Below are 21,011 nucleotides of genomic sequence, written 5' to 3'. Positions count from 1 at the left end.
AAAGGCAAAGTGACGTGTGGGAAACATAATCAAAGTTACCACACTACGCTTCATAAGGAAACCGATGGCGGGGACCAGACCAATTGTATGGTAGCACGACTCGTTTTCAGAAACAAGGGCCCGCTAAAATTCTATTTACCCTTTTATCAAGACCGTTAACTACATGCATATAAACAGAGTGGAGTTTCTTTTTTAAGGCAGTTTTTGATATCTGCTTAATTTTTTATTATTAATGGCCTTATGGTTCTTAATACAATGATGGATGGTGATGCCATCTTATGAAAGACATTTGATCTATCCTCATCTCATCAAAGACTACCTTAAGACGTTTCACAAGGAAACCTCGACTAATGGTCACGTCTAATGGATTGGTTAAGAAGGACAAAACGGGCAAATAGTGCAAGGGAAGCGGTTCTGAAACGCAGTGCACGTAGTCTCTGCTAATTAATGTTGTTGTTCTCGAAGAAGAAACACGTGGTTGGTATAGTGACGTCAGAGGCTCGCTGAGTGTCCCAGCCGTGACGTCATTTCACGACCGTCGGATACTGTTTACTGAAACTCAAACAGAGTAAACATTTGTACTAAAAAAGAAGAAAGAGTTAGACTGAGTCAAAACCAAGTACTGCATTTGGATGTTAAAGGCAGTGGACACTATTGGTAATTACTCAAAATAATTATTAGCGTAAAACCTCACTTGGCAATGAGTAATGGGGAGAGGTTGATGGTATAAAACATTGTGAGACATGGCTCCCTCTGAAGTGTCATAGTTTTCGAGAAAGAATTAATTTTCCACGAATTTGATTTCGAGACCTCAAGTTTAGAACTTGAGGTCTCGAAATCAACCATCCAAACGCACACAACTTCGTGTTGCAAGGGTTATTTTGCTTTCATTATTATCTCGCAACTTCGATGACCGATTGAGCTCAAATTTTCACAGGTTTGTTATTTTATGCATATGTTGAGATACACCAACGATGAAGGCTAGTCTTTGACAATTACCAAAAGTGTCCACTGCCTTTAAACGGTTCATACATCTAAGAAGGATTTTGGTGAACCATTGACCTCCTTATTCAGGTTATTGCCCGCACGCGAGTCTCCTCCTTCGATCGATACAAAGAGCATCCTTGTCAATAACTACTCTCCATCTTCTTATTTGACCTTCGGATCGCCCCGTAGCGTGCACGGAACACCTTCCCTTCCAACACGCCTCCAACACTAAAAGAATCAACGTGAACCCTTTCACGCCAATTTCTAGAAGGTGCCGAGTGTCCGAGCGTCGGTCTTGCCTGACCGAGCCGGAGCACTTTGCATTATTTGATAATGGGTGATGCTTCCGGAGCCTAGACCATCCCACTCAGATTTAGAGCAAATTGAAAACATTCCGGATACAATGGTAGTTTTGTTTTTAGTGAACTTGATTGGAAGTTTTTCATGTATACTTTCAGTCCTGTTTATTACGAGTTTAAAGGAACACGTTGCCTTGGATCGGACGAGTTGGTCTATAAAAAAGCGTTTGAAACCGTTTGTTATGAAATGTATATGGTTGGAAAGATGCTTTAAAAGTAGAATATAATGATCCACACAAGTATCACTCAAAATTGCACGGTTTTCATTTTACGTCGCGAATTAACACGGTCGGGCATTTATGGGAGTCAACTTTCTGACTCCCATAAATGGCCGACCGTGTTAGTCAACGAGGTAAAACGAAAACCACGCAATTTTGAGGCATATTTGTGTAGATCATTGTATTCTACTTTTACAACATCTTTCTAACCATATCAATTTTATAACAAATGGTTACAAACGCTTTTCAAAGACCAACTCGACCGATCCAAGGCAACGTGTTCCTTTAAGTGTGGACTCGCAGTATACTTTTGTAGTCATGTTTTCTCAAGTTTTCTGCATGAACAGTAATAATATGATATGATTGATCATCACGCGAAGAGAACCTACTGTTTTATACATCCAGCCTCGACGGCATGATGCAAGTCTGGCAGTATAAGCACTTTTATGATGTAATAGAGCAAGTGTGTCAAGCGGGTCCCCTTGGCATCCCCCCCCCCCCCCCGGCAGCCGATTTCTCGAAACGCTAGGATCAATCCTATCTTGAGTTAGAACGAGTAACTAGTCTTAACTTAGGATCAATCTTAAGGTTTAGACATTACAGTGCAAGGCTGGGACTCGTCCTAAAGTCAAGATTAATGATAAGTTGGAAAGAGTTCGGTGAAATTGACACGGCAGTGCGTCCGGGTGTCCTCGCGCGGGGGCATGCCCCCATAGTGCGTCTGGGTGTCCCCGGGGGCATGCCCTGACTCGTTTTCGTGTCGTTGGGGGACGAGTGAAAAGAACGTTGGGCCGGGTTGTAGCATAGACCTTATCGCAAATACCAATGCGCAAGCGCAGACTGTTGAATGAGGTGCATTGTGGGATATATATGGATCAAATTTGGATACCAGCAAGACCACAATGCACCTAATTCCAAGCTTTACGCGCGCGCCCCGGTATTTGCGAAAAGGTCTATTATCTAGTCTACCCTTCTATAGTGTTCTGGGTTCAGTGAAAACGATGTTGGTGTAACATGATAAAGGTCGTCTACGATATAATATTATGCTTTAATGCGTCAGCGGCCAGTCAGGGGACCGCGGGGGCAGGGGGGTATGGGACCGCGGGGGCAGGCAGGGGGGCATGACCCCAGTTTGTTCTTTCGTGTTGTAAGACTATTCTTGTTTTAGGGAGAAAAGTAAAGGTTTCATGAGAGGGGGGGTGCACGTTTGTAAACACGTGACACAAGTTTTTTTAAATTTATATTTATAAGTGTTTATTTTACATAATGAGGCCCCCGTTTTGTCTTCGCTCATGGTAATTATTGTGACTTCTAGGAACCATAGACAAAACCCACGCCGGTTGAAACTTGAAACTCGAAATCTTAATTAAATTGAGCAGACGTTTTATTTGCATTTGCTAGCCAAGGTAAGAAAAGGTGTTGGGCACATAGGCATTGAGCTTCATGGCAAATTTCGTATGTTTTAAAGGTATATAGGTCGTCTTTGTAAAGAATCAAAACATTTCTAAGAAGGCGGCCAAATTGTGTCCAGAGTGTCCGTTCAATGAAGAAATTGAGAGAAGGCGGCCAACATTTGTCCAGAGTGCAGTACCCATTCATGATGAAATTGAACGCTGGATCCATGAGACGCCATAGTCATTTGTTTTTCTTCTTCAATACCTGACAGTGCATTTTTTCCTATAGCCTTGTTTTCTCCTTTGGTCTAGTATCGTGTGTCCATGATACATGCATGAAGCTTACCGCGCCAGAAAGATTTAGTTTTCAAATGAATATTTCGGTTAACCGGAATCGTGATCCTGGTGTATTTACCCTCATCCCCAGGGGGCTTTACGGCTTAAATCGCGAATATCCCATACCTAAAACCATTTGTTGTCTCATCAACTATTCTGCTACGTGATCGGGGTCGATTTTATTTTAATCCACGGGGGATAGAGGTAACAAACATGCTCGAAATTGTACACCAAATGAGAGGGATTTGCGTGTGTGTAAATCTGGTATTCGTGTGGCACACTTATAAACTGAAATGTGATATCGGCTTGGTGGTATTCTTTACACACGGTCCTGCGAGTGCTTGGTGTCATAGACTTGTGGACAAGTCGTTTATGGTCCCACGCGGTGTGAGATGTCGAGTTGCAGCGATGCTCTCCGCGCGAACTACGGGTTGCGCGACTACTGCGCGCTGCCCGACTTCTACTCCGTTCACACATGAACGACTTGTCCACAAGTCTAATGGTGTCACCGAGAGATTTCTTTTCAGCGACGGTTTTGATAGAGGATTTATCAAGAGCTAAATATGGAACGGAAAGTAAGTCCGAAGTCACGGTTTTGACCGGTAAGGATTTGTCACATAAGATGATACCCTGTTTGTTTATCTATCGAGCAAGGAACTCTGTTTGTCCAGCTCATACTTGACCGAGAAGATTTAAGTTGTATGTGGGTGTCTGTGGACTGAGGTACTGGGTCATCAATGACCAGGAGCCCGGGGGTCAGCTTGCTCTCTAAATACAAAAGAGTGAAAAAGCACTCTTTGAAGAGCCATAATAATGAGGGACAACTCTTTTCCGAGTGGTCTTCCACTCTTTTTGGATTTGAAGTTTGCATCTTTTTGAGTGATTTTTCACTCTGTCCTTCTGGAGTGAAACCCCTTTAAGAGTGATTGCCACTTTTCTGTTTAAAGAGCCACCGTAGAGGGACAACTCGAAATGTAAAGAGTGGTGTTTTTCACGCTTTTACATTAAGAGAGTTATGTAGAAGGGATAGCACTTGTGTAAAGGTCCACCCATCTGGTAATGAAATCTGCTGAGAACAATCTGTTGGGTGTGGTCAGCAAAATGAGCCAGATTAGAAGTTAACCTGATGAAACCTATTGTACATCGTTTGGCATAGTCCCAGGACCCGGGTTAAATGCCATTGTTAGCAGTGGCGTGCTTGTAAGACTTGAGCAGTACATATCCCTTGAGCTAGATACCTGAAACTCTGGAAACTATACATGATGAATATTTTGTGAAGAGGGTATCCCAACACAAATGCTCACATACTTTAACACACTAGTTTCCTTTCTTCATGAGTATAGCCTCACCCCCTAAAATCCCCTGAAGAATGCCTGAAATGCCAAGCACGCAATGAAGAGATAAGTGGGGGTACACCATCAGTCATGGTGTACCTTTGATCACACATTCGCAAGAACCATTCCCTTTTCATTTGTTCTTGTATTCTATTTTATTTTTTAGTATATCCTTCCTTTGACATTCTCTTGCAAAAGTTCACAAAAGTTCATTGTGGGGGAAATTCTTCCCTTTGGTTGTCCCCTTGTGAACACACTTCGTGGCTATTGTTCTTGGGTCTCCATGATAAGGTATTAGAAATGTTACAAGCGTTTGTCTTTCCTTGTGGTCTATAGTCTCCCTTTTACTGCTTTGCTTTGGGGGACAGTCCACTCATCAGATCAGTAGGAAGGTCTACATTCCTAGCATTCTACCTATCAATGGGAAATCACCGAGGCAAGGCATCTACAGTGTAACTTTCACCACTCCATCACATCAAGCAATTACGGTTCCTCTTTTATGTCACACCACTAATGAGTGCCCAAGGACTTCATAAAGTGTTTCAATTATGGCATTGCCGGGCGCAAGGACCAAGTGTGACCATTATCACGCGTCATGAGCAATGATCAATACTACAGGTATCGAACTTGTTCCATAAAACGTAATTGTTTAATTAGTTCCAGTATTACAGTGTTGTTTAATCCCCTTTACCGTTATTAACAGCTGTATTAGTTCTCGAAGCTCTCACTTATTTTTGTAAAAATTATCACAAGTTTTCCATATGGCTACTATTGAATGTTGAAATGTGATCTTTAACTTTCTGTAAAAGCAAAGTATTTAGTGAAAGAATTGTTTTGTTGTGTTTCACAATGTATAAATAGTATGCCAATGTGAGAAATATTTGGAAGTATATGTGCATAAATAGTATGCCGGGGGAAAACATTTGGAAATGTCTATTCTATACATGAGTTTCACTATGACCTCGTTGTGCAAATAAAAGTAGGTTAAATCTAATGGACATTTCGTTGTGACCGCTATGGTCTCTAAAATGGGTGTTCTTTTAATTCAGTTAAAATATGTGAAAGACTTCAATATTTGGATACATAAGGAAACCACCATGACCGTATGCCGGAGCTACCATAGCACTTAAGCATCGAAAGATCAATCGCAGATACACTTTGGCACGGCTGGATTAATTTGGTATGTTTTGTTGTATTACTTTCTCCCTTTCCTTTACTTGATTACAGTTCTACGTGATATTGCAATTAAGCTTGTTGCTGACGTACACTGGTCAAGCAGTCCAAGGCTCTTCACTACGTGAGCCGTTTGTGCAGAACGCGTGATATATAGGAGGAGACCACCCTCAACTCAATAATTGATATGTGTGCGTTAGTTTCTGCAGTATCAACACCCCCCCCCCCCAAAAAAAAAAAAAAAAAAAGTCAGCTTAAAAAAGAAAGAAGGAAAAAGGGAAGTATTTTGTTTTAAGGGGAATATTTTTGTGAGTAAGACGTTCTCGGCTTCAGGTCCAAGAAGGGCGCTTCTTTGGCCCGTTGTTGAAGCACAGTTTTAGTGACAGGATGACGTCAATGCGTAAGGTCTTTTAGCGAGCTGTCCACGGACTAAAAATACATCCACTATTGATACACGCAGAACATAAATCATAATATGTTTGTTCGTAGATTATTATTATTACCACAGTTGTAAATTATTATTGCCAATCAGTCAAAGGCTCTGAAAATTGGCCTGCAATGAGTAATTACGACAAACATGTCAAGTACAATATTTATTGTTACAATTAAACAGTTCATTGCGGATGGTTGACGACTACCGGTCTCATTTTGTGTGTCCTCTTCAAGACTATAACTACAATAGAGAAGTCATAATGAGCCTCTGTTTATTGAGAATGAACTGTTTGTTTATGAGAAGAGGATATATATATCTCTTGTTCTTCATTGCGCCTGGTTGTCGTTCCAGCGTGGATACCGTAAATCGACAGATGAGGACAAAATATTTCATGCCTCATTTTTTGTTGAGGAAAATTTTGTATGGTTGGCTCATAATTATTTTACGGACTCTACCGGAGATTGAGAAGTAATTTAACAACCCTCACATACCAGCAAGAGATGAAAGACTGCATTTATAAACCGACCCGTTTTTTTTAAGTGAAGTTTAAGAAAGAACATAAATATGTTACGTGTTGTTATGTGATTCTCAGTTGCGTCACCACTCAATATTTGACCGGTCTTCATTAAGGTCTTGCTCAGGTAACAAGATTCCAAATCGTCATCACTCGATCGCCTTGAAGTTCAGTAATCTAATTTGATCTGAAGATATTAACAAATCCATGATAGACCGCGAGGCATGTGGCCTCGTGATTAATGTTTTGTCGCACTACAGTTGGTATTAGGAGTTCCGTATGCTTTGCCATCAAACTTGTTGCAATGATGATGTTGTGTTTCGTAGTCATTACAAGGGTGAAGATCTTGGGCAAAACCCACAATTTCATCTATAACAAACCCATGGACCACAAAGACGTGTGGGCTGTTGATTAAGTTGTTGTCGCATTGTATTTGGTAGTTATTTGTAAGGATATTTGAAAGTGCCATTGCAACACTGGTTGAAATTGTGACATTTGGGAAATTGGATGTTACGTTTCTTTTCTTAACGAGAGTGTGTCGTGCCAAAACCCAATTATACTATGACACAACTTGCTTTTGTACAGATCCATCTTAATTCTTTTAGTTCGTTTCATTTTCCTCATTTCATTAAAATGTGTTGGGAGATGGTTGACATAAATAGGGCAGTCTTCCTAATGTATGTAAAACTCAACGGGCATGTCAAGTAAGTGACTTTGTGTTTTCGGTTTTATCACATCAGTGTCTAAAGTTTCTTAATAGATATCAGTTTATAGCTGAAATTGTAAATCTGCCTGGGTCTGCCTTGGGTCTCCAGGAAGATTAGTTTACGTGTCACCTGATCGCTTGATAAATTACAAAACCTTTCAGAGCATGATATTAAAATTGGGAAGAGCGAACCGTCCGCTTATTCCCTCTCTAATTTCTGGCTGGAATGGGCTTTACAAGTCCGGCAATAATGTTACAGTGTAGTATGTGTGGAGCAGAAAACTGAGTAATGTCGGGGGTGCATGGTGTTGCTCATGCGGCGGCGACCTTCGGAGTGGCCTTCTGATGAGCGGATCTCCTGGGGTGGAGCTCGGAATGGCTCTTATCGATGATTTTGCGATTTCATGCCTTTTCCCAGCTCTTTTTGCTTGGCATTTTAATATATGATGTAGGTTTGAAAATGTGGCCATTACCAGCACTTGCATTTTTGCAAAAATTTGCCCAAATTGGACTTAGCATGTTTGGGGTAACAGTTGTTTTGGTGTGAACACGTCCCCTTGTTGACAGTTTCGCAGTTTTGGTTACGAGCCATCCCTACATACCGATGCGAAACTCCGATCCTGATAAAATCCCGATCCCAATGAAATCCTGACCCCGATGAAATCCCGACCCTAATAAAATCCCAATCCCAGTGAGATCCCAATCCCACTACCTCCCGATCCCGGTGAAATCCCAATCCAAGATATTTCTCTCCTGACAATAACCCATAACCATGACGCATGTTTTGGTCACCAAGTATTTGTTTGAGCAAGAACTCACTATGCAACGTGAGAAACAAGTCATTAGAAACACCCGCTGATTGAAACTACTAGCCCGATGTATAATGGTTCATGACAGCCATAATGCGACTTCGCGTTACAAATGCATCACTTTAAAGGAACACGTTGCCTTGGATCGGACGAGTTGGTCTATAAAAAGCGTTTGTAACCGTTTGTTATAAAATTCATATGGATAGAAAGATCTTTTAAAAATAGAATACAATGATCCACACAAATTTGCCTCGAAATTGCGTGGTTTTCCTTTTACTTTGCGAACTAACACGGTCGGCTATTAATGGGAGTCAAATTTGACTCCCATAAATGGCCGACCGTGTTGGTCGGCGAGGTAAAAGGAAAACCGTGCAATTTCGAGACATGTTTGTGTGGATCATTGTATTCTACTTTTACAACATCTTTCTAATCATATGCATTTTATACCAAACGGTTACAAACGCTTTTCAAAGACCAACTCGTCCGATCAAGGCAACGTGTTCCTTTAACATTGCACTTTATATGAAAACTGTTGAGGCAATTTTTGAGGTATGTATAGAGACATCAGAAGCCTTAATTTCCCGATTGGATTACTTTTGGTTCATACATGAATCGAACTTTCAAATTTATATGCAATTACCTATTGTTGGAATAAATTAACTGGGTGTGTATTCCATGAAAACTGACATTAAATTTAATGCAAATTCAATATTAGAATTAACATAAGAATAACTTTACTCGGAAAACAAACCGATGGGGTGTTTGAATAAATTGTTGCTAAAAATGTAGCAAATTATTAAAGCCAGATGACACACTATTGGTAATTGTCAAAGACTAGTCTTCACAGGTGGTGTATCTAAACATATGCATAAAATAACAAACCTGTAAACATTTGAAGTTGCGAGATACTAATGAAAGAAAAAACACCCTTGTCACACGAAGTTGTGTGCTTTCTGATGCTTGATTTCGAGACCTCAAATTCTAAACTTGAGGTCTCGAAATCAAATTCGTGGAAAATTACTTCTTTCTCGAAAACTACGTCACTTCTGAGGGAGCCGTTTCTCACATCGTTTTATACTATCAACCTCTCCCCATTACTCATTACCAAGTGAGGTTTTATGATGATAATTATTTTGAGTAATTACCAACAGATACTCTCATAGTTCAAATACAGTTTTGTGATGCATTCATTTTTAACCTAAAGAGGGAGGAAATTACAATTTCTAATGTTACATTGAAATGGTGCAAGCCTAAAATTTCATTTTATTTTTTAATACTCTTTCAGAGCGAAATTTCAAACAAGAAGGCTGTAGATATCAACAAACAGTCTGTGCATTCCACTGAGGATGTTGTACGCCAATGAAAAGGTAAACTTTTTGGTTAAATACCATAAAAATTCAGAAATAAAGATACCATGGTTAAACCTTTGTGTAGTTATCTACCGTAGTGGTATGTATTTATTTATTCGTCTATTTAGTGCTGTTTTCCTGTTTTGTTCTGTAATCTTGTAACGGGCACATCCGCCACAAGCCTTGGCTTTTAGGATGATGCCTCCATGTGATGTGAATGTTGAAATAAATGTTTTATTGATTGATTGATAACAATTCAGAAATAAATTAAAATGGTCTGACCCATTTATTTGATTTGATTTGATTTATTAGGTTTTCAGGATATTGACAATAGAAGGATATCAAATACAATGTCATTGTACACTTTTAAAATAAATTAAGAGACATGCATTTTTTTGCCCAGTACCAAATGAGGTACATGTATAACACAGTCCATTACAAACCCAATTTTGACCAGATTAACCAACAAGAGATAAAACGATCCGACACTGAGACGACAAAAGCAAATCAACTCATGTTCAAAAATCCTCATATAATAAATCAAAACTAATCACACAATATAAAATGCAAAGGTAGGCATTAGGCAACATCCTAGCTTTTGTTTTCACAATTGTTGATTAAACAAAATGATTGCATTGAATGGTAATTTATAACCCTAATTACTCCTAACCCGGAGTATAGCCAAGACGAGTTTTAGGCCAACTGACAATATCATAAACTCATAGCAATAAATTAGTGACATATACAGGCTTACAAGTGCTCCATTCAATGTATGTAAATTTTAACCTTAAAAGAACTGATGGCAATTAGCTGTTTTTACTGAGAGGCTATTTTTTGTTTATGAGTTACCACTTTTGACCAAATAAACAAACAGGTTAATGATATTCTGTTGCCACAAAATTAAAGGCACTAGACACTATTGGTAATTACTCAAAATAATTGTTAGCAAAACCTACTTGGTAACGAGCAATGGAGAGTTGTTGATAGTACAAAACAATATTTATCCCGCTGAAGTAACAAAGTTTTTGAGAAAGAAGAAAATTTCTCACTTAAATATTATTTAACAACTTCAGGCTTAAATTAGGCTTTTATTATGTTTTGTTTTGGGGGTTTTTCATTGTTCTCCTGCAACTTCGATGACCAATTGAGTCCAAATTTTCACAGATTTATTATTGTATGTATAATGTTGGTATACACCAAGTGCTAATTACTAGTCTTTGAGAACTACCAAAGGTGTCCAGTGCCTTTAAAAGATTAATGCACCATTCTGGCTAATTATGCATCAAATGTTTCAGAACCTGGGGAGGTTCAAGGACTCGAGGGTTCAGTTATTAATGTTATTTGTGTGTGCATTCATCCATAACGATTTCATCTTTTGAGACACATGTACATCCACAACCAGGTGGCAACTATAATTTGTTACATTAGGTGCGTTCGTTTAGCTTCCCTGGGTCGACCCCGGTGTGTGGCGGTTTTTTCTTCCCAAGACGAACGTGGGTAATTATCTGCACACGTTCGTCCTGGAAAGAAAAAACGTCATACACCAGGGTCGACCCAGGGAAGCTAAACGAACACACCCAATGATACCATACTCTCCAAATAAAACAATTTATAAAAGTTCCTGGAAAAAAACAACCTGGGAAAATTTGTATATATTATAAAATGTACAAAATTTGATATAGGACTGTATCACTCATACAAAGTATTGAAATATCAAACCTGTAAAAGATAACATGTGGAATTTGTTTTAAAGTGCATAGTGTTGAGAAAACCCCAAAACAGCATTTGTAACAAATCAATTTGTTCAGATGTTTGTATATTACAAGTCCATATCTGAATCAAGGCACTTTGGCTAGTCTATGTTCGTTGACACAAAGGTCAAAGTTCGAGACATCAAGAGTCTGGTGGATAGAGTTTGACGAGATGACTGAGTTTCGATGGGTAGCTGGTGACTGGACAGCAGTGGTGACCTTTAAGTCAACTGTAGATACATGGGTAGCAGAAAACATATCTGCAATTGAAAACAAAATCATGATGATCAACCGTTTTGTCCAAACTTTGCAAGGTGTCGAGTCCAAGATTTATACCAAAAATCATGTCAGCATTACCCAATTAATATCACAATAAACAGCTAAAAAAAGGAAACTAATAGAGCAATTTAATATTAATATTTTAGTTGTTTCCATCATTTATTATTTTATAGGTTTTACCTGACTGCAAGCACAGGACCTAAGGGGAGAAGCTGAAAATCCCATGGAGGAAATTTCTAACCAGTTGCCAGATATTCAGTTGTAATCACCCCATAAAGGTAGCAACTTCATCAGTTCCTCATCATTTCAGGGTAAGATCAGGGGCATCTTTCTACTCGCGCAACGTTTATTGCTAAGATTGTGCTCCATTAACACAATCAATCTCACCCAAATGGACTTGCACAGTTGCGCAAAGTTATGTGAAATCGACTGTCTGATCAGTTAACTTTTAAAAGCACTGCAGCTAGATCCCAATTGCATGATATTACTATAGCATCCTGCTCTTATGGCACCCTGTAAGTGCAGAATTCCATGGTGGGCAGCATCATGAAATTAGTCTGAGACAGTTAGGAGTCTCTTAGACTGTATATACTAAGCGCCTTGAGTACTTTGTTACTAGATATGTGTGCTGTATGAGACTTTGATATTATTAGACTCACCCTGATGTTGATAATGCAGTATCGTTCGTTCTGTGCTTGTGACACAGAGGACATAAAGATACATCTTCAGGAACTGCGCTCTTCTCTTTTTGCTCAACCTTTGATCAAACAGAAAAGAAAAAGACAGATTGATGCCTTTCCAACATAAACCTCTTATTCCCCTTGCCAATATTTCGTTTCCAGTTTAAATTTCCTTAAAATTTGGGATGTAAATACAATTTTGAAATGGATAAAGAGGGGTTCTAAGGTCACTTTTATAACGAACTAATTTTTCAATAGAAAGTGGAATGTTGGCAAATACAACATTGAAAGGGTATCAAATACAATGGCTCCTTATTATGGGTGTGCTCGTTTAGCTTCCCTGGGTTGACCCCAATGTGTGGCGGTTTTTTCCCCCAGGACAACCGTGGGTAATTATCTGCACACGTTCGTCCTTGAAAAAGAAAACGCCACACACCGGGCTCGACCCAGGGAAGCTAAACGAATGCACCCTATGTGAGTTACAAGACACTTGTAAGATTTTGTCTAACTTCACAAGGACTCACTGTAGCCCTAGTAGAACCCAAGACTGCTTGGAGGAGTCCAACCTTGGCTACATCTATTGGAACACGAGTGCATCACAAAGCTAAACTTGACCACTTGACAGAGCTGATATGGTACAAATAATTTATGTTACCATTCAGGGAAAGTTACTGTGACATCAACTGATACAACCAACAAGTGAAAGGGGTGGATTAATTCCATTTTATGAGGACAAGCAATCAAAACAGCAATCCATTACTGAGAAATCCACATTGATTTAATTGAGCATCTCATTTAACCGTTATAAATGATTGCAATTAGACTGGGAACCCATGTCGTCAGTGTTTACTCTCTAGTCTAGTTACTGTATGCACAAGTCATTAGGGGGAATAAACTGACTCCATAGCTAGGTATGTCTAGAGTGTTAATCTATAAACTTCCTCCTATAGTTAATTAGAAGTTCCGCATCGTCAAGTGCTTGTTCTAGTTCTCTTTCCTTTTTCTTGAGAAGATGAATCTGTTGACGTCTTTAAACTCATGATTTATGTTTGAATATAAGGGCGCTAGAATCTGTGATACTCCAGTGCCTGGAACTACATGGAGGCAATTATATGTTCCCCTGGTTTTGATTTTGGTGCCCCTTCAGAAATGTTTTCATTTTAAGGTATTACAAGTGAAAATGGCCTTGCCCCGTCAAAGATGAAATTCCACTTAAAGGAACACGCTGTCTTGGATCGGTCGAGTTGGTCTATGAAAAGCGTTTGTAACCGTTTGTTACAAATTTGCCTCGAAATCACGTGGTTTTCCTTTTACTTTGCAAACTAACACGGTCGGCCATTTATGGGAGTCAAAAATTTGACTCCCATAGATGGCCGACCCAGTCGAGGTAAAAGGAAAACCACGCAATTTCGAGTGATACCTTTTTATTTTATAACAAACAGTTACAAACGCTTTACAAAGACCAAATCGACCGATCCAAGGCAGCGTGTTCCTTTAAAACTCATACACACATTTACTTTACCTTAGGTGGTTTAGGTATTGGTAATGCAGTAACAGCCAGTCTACTCTGATTGTCTTGACTCATGTACCACCATTCTAAGAACTGTAGGAAGAAGATGCTGACTGAGAGACCCTGTGAGATGGAGATTGCAGCAATGCCGATGCCTCGCTTGCGATAATGCCACAAACCTGACGACAGACTATAGAGAGATGGGAGAAAGGTACAGAGACACTTTAATAGATGTTAACTATGTGGGGGTGTAGTGGCCGAGCGGATAAGAGCATCGGACTCAAGTTCTGGTGGTTCATCGGGATGTGGGTTCGAATCCCGGTCGTGACACTTGTGTCTTTGAGCAAGACACTTAGCCATTGCTTCTCTCCACCAAGGGGTAAAATGGGTACCTGTAAGGGCAGAGATGGTTTATTTGAATGATTAGCTTGGAGCGCGGTAACTCGCAGCACCGGCTGTACACTCCCCAGGGGGCTGAGATGGTTTTAGGAACGATTAAATGGCCCAGTGACAAGGGGTAACAATGTTGGAAGCGCTTTGAGAAGCTCTTAGAACTGTGATAAAGTACGTATCAATATCAATTATTATCATTATTTAATAAATAAGCATCAGGGATAGAGAATATTATTTAATTTTAAACATACACCGATTGTTGTAAAGCACTGTACTTTCCAGAGTCCTGTGAAGAAAAAAACGACAGGCATCAGGTGGGATTCAAACCCACTGACTTCTGAGACATTGTTAGTGGAACCATGATCTCTACTTGTGTCTTTTCAGATTGCTCTATGTGATCTATGTGAACGGCCAACCTGTGATAGCTGGTAGGAAAACTTCTTCGTTGTTCTGAAACAGTTTTAAAATATCTTTACTGTGTCGTTTGTTAGCTTATTGTGTTTGTCATTATAATAAATACATGCATACAACTTGCCTCCTTCATTGCTACAAAGGCTTGTAATTAGTTAGTCTTTAAGTACTACTTCAACCTTCCTTGGTAAATACAATGCAATATATAACTTATAATTAATCAAATATTTTCATAGATTGCGAAACGTTTCCACGGTATTCTAACTGACAGCGTGCTCCTTAAGGGTAGAGCAAACACCCCACTGCTGCTTGGCAACGCACTCCCCAGTATCATGGTGGCAGGGTCTGTGAGGTTACCGTTCCAACTGATTTAACCTTGTTAGTATAGTCAAGTAAATTTATATATTGTGGTGTATGCATGGCCCCAATGGAAGTAATTTGAAGTGTCTGGGCATACCCTTGTTGCTTCCCAGGGTTCACTAACAGTGTATTGGGGACTGTCCAAAATTGTCAACATTTTCCAGGTTGCTGACGATGACTAGAGCAAACTAGTCCGTTAAGACCAACCCAAGAACTGACTCCGTGGTAGTACAGTTAATTACAGTAGTCCCAACCTATTTCTTTACCATCCGCCTAGGTAATAGTTAATAAGCAGGACAGTTCTTTTCAAAACTGAGAAGTCTCCCGAACACCCAAACAATCTACTCCGCTGTAGTAGAATTAAGCAAGACAGTTCTCCAAGAACAAACTCTACCTGGCAAGTAGATGGTGTTACCACAAACCAAATACATATTTTCTAGGTTGAAAAGAGAGTTCTACTTTGGTCTCTCCTCATACTCTCTGTATGATTGTAAGTGTTTTAAGCTTTGGACGGCCCCATAAGTACATGAGCCTGGACTTAGGATGCCTCAAACTACAAGCCCTGTGGTTTTGTTGTGGTGTCCTTTGCAAAAGTTCAATACAAATTCACATTTTCCTCATAGAATTGCCGCTACCAGAGGAAAACCACCATGCCCCTTCAAGAGTGAAGTTCAAGGTCTGAGGACATACCTGGAACTTGGTCTTTGAGAGAGCAAGGCCATTTTCATTTTGCAGAGGGCACTTCCATTGGAAAACGTAAAGGTTAAAGGTTAATGGGAACTTTTGAAGGGGCTCCAAGGCCAATACCAGGGTAATAAAGGTCATGACCTCAGTGCCCATCATTTAAATCCAGGTTTGCAGGGAATGTTAGGATAGCTCCCTCGCTGAAAGCTCGGAACTTAGGGGTTATTTTTGATTCATCAATGACACTTCAGCCACACATCAACAACATTGTTCGTTTATCATCATATCACATCAGGAATATAGGTAAGATTCGCAAGTACTTGGACAAAAGTGCCACTGAAAAGGTCATTCACGCATTTGTTACTTCTCGTCTTGACAACGGCAATGCTCTTCTCTACAGTCTTCCTAACAACCAGATTTCCAGACTTCAACGGCTCCAAAATACTGCTGCCCGCATTGTGACACTGTCTAGAAAATCGTGTTCTATCACCCCCATTCTGAAACAACTACACTGGCTCCCTATCTCTCAACGAATCATCTTCAAGCTGATGCTCATTGTCCACAAAGCTCTTAATGGCAAGGCTCCCCACTATATTTCTGAACTGCTTCAAGTTTACACTCCATCAAGGAATCTTCGATCAAGTTCTATGCTTCTCCTCATTGAACCCAAGTCTCGACACTCATGGGGTGACAGGTCTTTTTCTTCAGCCGCGCCACGCATCTGGAACTCTCTACCACTTAATCTTCGATCTTGTCTTTGTACTGCAAAATTCAAGTCTCTTCTCAAAACTTATCTTATGTCACAGGTTTTCAATGACTAATTTTGTTGTGTCTGTTTTTTCTTTGTGTTGTGTATTGTTTTTGTTTTGTTTTTGGTTTTACTGCGCCTTGAACACCCAGCAGGGTGGATATGTGCGCATTACAAGTCTTATTATTATTATTATTATTATTATTATTATTAGGAAATAGAAGTTTCATGTGAGTGTAATGCAAGTAATTTGAAACTCAAGTGAACTTGTTGGAACCTTGTTTAAAACTTGTGAAGGAAGCCTTAGCAATTCATAAGCTGTATGGTAATGAAGTAATTCAATAAAGCCGTCAACAAAAACAATGTTACCTTTACAGTGACAATTTTAAGACTTTGTAACAATAATAGAAAAGTCACCTTTATCAAATGCTTCATGGCCGGTCGAAGTGTACTCATCAAACTTTCTTGAGCAAGAACTTCAAAAAATGAAGGTCTGTTTGAGACTGTCGTTGATGTCAAGTGAGCACCAAATTCCGCCATCTTGTCTGTGTTTTATAACTGAGTTAATAAAAAAGAAAGAGTTCAATCAGAAATAAATAATTAGTTAGTTAGTCTTGACTTATTATGATTAAAGTTCCGGTCCAGGGAAAAAGGAATCCCGTTGCCTCTTCCATTTTTCTAGTGAAGGACCAGTTGTTCAAAATCTTACCAAAGTTTGAACCATATTTTAGCATCAATGGGGGGGGGGGGGGGATTGAAGAAAACTGGATGGGGATGTGGAGCGTCCAGGTTGCTAAAAGCAGTACGCTTTACAGTCAGCTTCGCAACAATGGTAAAAAATTGTTGCAATTTAATCTACAATAAAACTGACTGAGTAAGAAAGGGTGCTACAACCAGATTTGCCGGTTTACATAGCATTTATTATTAAATCTCAGCCGGTTCTAGCAGTATATCCACTAACTTATTTATTTAATTCAAGTTTAAACAAATAAATTGTCAAATTGTCCATCATGATTTATGAACAAGTAGAAGTACTAAGTTCTAGGCCTACCTACCAGCATTAAATTAAATGGCATTATCATTATGATTAGCCGTACGTACTTGTCGTACTTGTTTGTTTGTTTGTTTGTTTGTTTATTAGACAATCTCCACAGAATTCTATAAAATACAACAATTGGACAAAAACAGATAAAAAATACAAGGGAAAAGACATTTGAATCTGAGGAATTGTCGAGGATAACACAAAAAAGCTAAAATAAGCTTATTTCCATTGTGGTCCTCTATACAAAATAAAAATGCAGAAACACTGAATCACAGAATCACAGACAGAATTGCAGATAGTCCAGAGCACATTCTAGCCTATAGTAGAGCACTTCCTACCACTACATTCCTGTTCAGAAAGTTGGTGTAGCTAGTTGTACACACAAGAACTTGAGAAGTGCATGCACTCGGCAGCTGGCTGCAGCAGCCGGCCCACCCAAAATTCACACTTGATTGTAATTTTACAAACCCACAATCGCCCCATCTCCCCTTACCTTTTTCAGTGAAGGAATCAATTCCAAAACGAGTGCCAGCTACCACAGACCATGCATAGATATGTTCTTTGTGTCTTATTTCTTGTTTTATATCTCTAATTTGCAGTTAAATATGATAACTTTACCTGCGAATGAATGTGCTTTCTAGCAGACGACGATGTTGATGTAATAAGAAATAATTCCACTGGTAACCGCAGTCATTATATAGAAAGACTACGGGAATACGTACGGAGAGGTACCAGTTAAAAATCTGCTTCTTCGCGCAATGCATGCTGGGATATGCTGACAGGGCAGCGCCATCTTTCTCTAGCCCGTCGGACTTCCGATTAGTCTGCTAAAAAAATCACACGAAATCGGTGTTTTTACAAATTTTATTGTAAGTATGTATGCAATAATTGATACTCTGATAGTTGTTTTATATGACAAACTTCGTTTGAGTGTTATTCTTGTTTTTCGTAGATTGAAATACGCGTTTTAATGCAAGGGTTTGCCGGTTCTGACTTCCGTAAACAGCCAACATAATTTCAGTGTACCCACCCACTTTTGATTATTTTTTAAATATTATTTTTTGCACACACCCGCTTCCAAACCAAATGAAATGAATAAAAAACACGGTTCCCATTGGAATATCGTTGAATAAACCATTTATTGAACATGATCTGGCTTTAACTTAAAACCGATTTCAAGGTTAGTTATTTTTGTACGTGCACTCGTACTCGACTCGCTCGGGTATTATGGTCGGTATGTTACGCGTACGAGACAGTAAACAATACAAACAACTGCGTAGGTTGGTCAAGTCGACCTACATGTAGCTTACGGTGGAATATCACATTCTCGCGGTATTTAGCGCAATAGCTAGCAGTTAGCACTTTTCTTTAATAAAATGAAACATGTCCACCGAACTGTGATGATTGTTTTTGTTTATTTTGGGAAGATTTCTGTATCCTGATACCACTTTTTTTCGCTAATCTTTTAATTTTAAACATCTAAATGAATGATCTATCTCACCGGAGTGTGGGTTCGAATCCCGGTCGTGACACTTGTGTCCTCGAGCAAGATACTTTACTATAATTGCTTCTCTTCACCCAGGGGTATAAATGGGTACCTGCGAGGGTAGAGGTTGATATTGTGAATGAAAAGCTTTCGGAGCGCCACGGCAGCTCGGGGCTGTATACTCTCTAATGGGAGCTGAGAAAGATTAAAGGAATGCTTATTGGCCCAATGACCAGGGGACTAATGTAAAGCGCATTGATACGGTTTATTGTGAAATGCACTATATAAGAATTTGTTATTATTATTATTATATTTCATTACGATAAAGATAGAAATAGAATAGATACTCATGATTTATGATGACCCTTACATTGTATTTCTCAACAAAATAATAACAAAGTTGTGGCAGGATACAGAAATCTTTCTGCTGATTTTGTTTGTTGAAACTGGATTTGAAATTGGAATTGAACAATTACTTTCAAGTTTCAGTCACATTTTGACAATAAAATGCATCATAGTCTGATTATTTCGTTCATACAAAGTCCCTAGTCTTTATGTTTGTAAGTCTAATAATGAGCGTTCGTTAGCCGTGAACTCTGCCCTGGTGCTATTAGTATTGGATTGTACGTGTAGTGATCATGCATGGAGGCGAGTCTCCTAGTCGATGTTGTCATATAGTACTGAGGATTTTTTTTCAATGGCCAGCTTATTTTCCCCTTATTCAATTTTGTTTAATTCTCATTATGACAGCTTCTTCCCGGATTTAATTACAAAAGTTCATCATGACGGATTCCAAGTATTTCACAACGACCAAGAAGGGTGAGATCTATGAGTTAAAGGCAGACCTGAACAGCGACAAGAAGGAAAAGAAGAAAGAAGCTGTGAAGAAAGTTATCGCTAGTATGACGGTCGGCAAGGATGTTAGGTGAGAAGAAAAAACACTTCAAAAAGATCCCAGTTTTTGTTGTTAATTAAACACAAAACATTGTTATTTGAAACATTTTTTTGAGAAACTGTTTTTGTAAGACTATAGTACCTCTGGCCAAAGTCTCAGAAAAGTTTCTGTATGGCGCCACCACTTTTTCATTTGAAATTAAATAATATAGTATCTAAATTACCTCAATGAGATATCCCTTTTAGTAAAAATGAGTGAAAAAGTGGTGGCGCCATACGGAAAGTTATCCAAAGTCTCTTGTGTTTGAAATAGTTACTTAAGGCAAGTCGTGGCTGAGCGGTCCAGTGCACTGACCTCGACCTCTGGTGTTTCTGACTAGCAGAGTGTGGGTTCGAGTCCTGGTCTTTACATTCCTCACAGTGGTGTCCTTAAGCAAGATACTAAAACAATTATTGCTTTGTCCTTTGGATAGGACGTAAAGCTGAAGGTCCCGTTTGTATATAATGTAAAATAATCCAGTACACTTATTGTTAAGAGGAAGGGTTTGCCTTGGTGTTTTCTGGTATTTTTGGCTACAGATTGCGCCACAGCCCTCGTAAACTGTTACTTGGTGCTTTGTAAGGAAATGGGTCTTATATCAATATTATTTTTTGCACACACCCGCTTCCAAACCAAATGAAATGAATAAAAAACACGGTTCCCATTGGAATATCGTTGAATAAACCATTTATTGAACATGATCTGGCTTTAACTTAAAACCGATTTCAAGGTTAGTTATTTTTGTACGTGCACTCGTACTCGACTCGCTCGGGTATTATGGTCGGTATGTTACGCGTACGAGACAGTAAACAATACAAACAACTGCGTAGGTTGGTCAAGTCGACCTACATGTAGCTTACGGTGGAATATCACATTCTCGCGGTATTTAGCGCAATAGCTAGCAGTTAGCACTTTTCTTTAATAAAATGAAACATGTCCACCGAACTGTGATGATTGTTTTTGTTTATTTTGGGAAGATTTCTGTATCCTGATACCACTTTTTTTCGCTAATCTTTTAATTTTAAACATCTAAATGAATGATCTATCTCACCGGAGTGTGGGTTCGAATCCCGGTCGTGACACTTGTGTCCTCGAGCAAGATACTTTACTATAATTGCTTC

General features: G+C 39.2%; 1 protein-coding gene across 1 annotated transcript; it reads right to left on the bottom strand.

The window, feature by feature from the left end:
- Positions 1-11,238: 11,238 nt before the first annotated feature.
- LOC117290491 (peroxisome assembly protein 12-like) lies at positions 11,239-18,684 on the bottom strand. The gene is made up of 7 exons (XM_033771908.1): positions 18,668-18,684; positions 17,964-18,294; positions 16,846-16,986; positions 14,501-14,511; positions 13,845-14,022; positions 12,302-12,399; positions 11,239-11,623 (listed from the first exon to the last, which is right to left on the bottom strand). The coding sequence occupies exons 3-7, from the start codon at positions 16,966-16,968 to the stop codon at positions 11,590-11,592; spliced, it is 444 nt and encodes a 147-aa protein (XP_033627799.1). The 5' UTR covers positions 16,969-16,986; positions 17,964-18,294; positions 18,668-18,684; the 3' UTR covers positions 11,239-11,589.
- Between the last annotated feature and the right edge of the window lie 2,327 nt (positions 18,685-21,011).

This window comes from Asterias rubens, chromosome 5, assembly GCF_902459465.1.
Source record: "Asterias rubens chromosome 5, eAstRub1.3, whole genome shotgun sequence".
NCBI lineage: Eukaryota > Metazoa > Echinodermata > Asteroidea > Forcipulatida > Asteriidae > Asterias > Asterias rubens.
The sequence above is the reverse complement of the archived record's forward strand: the minus strand, read 5'-3'. Positions and strand labels throughout refer to the sequence as shown.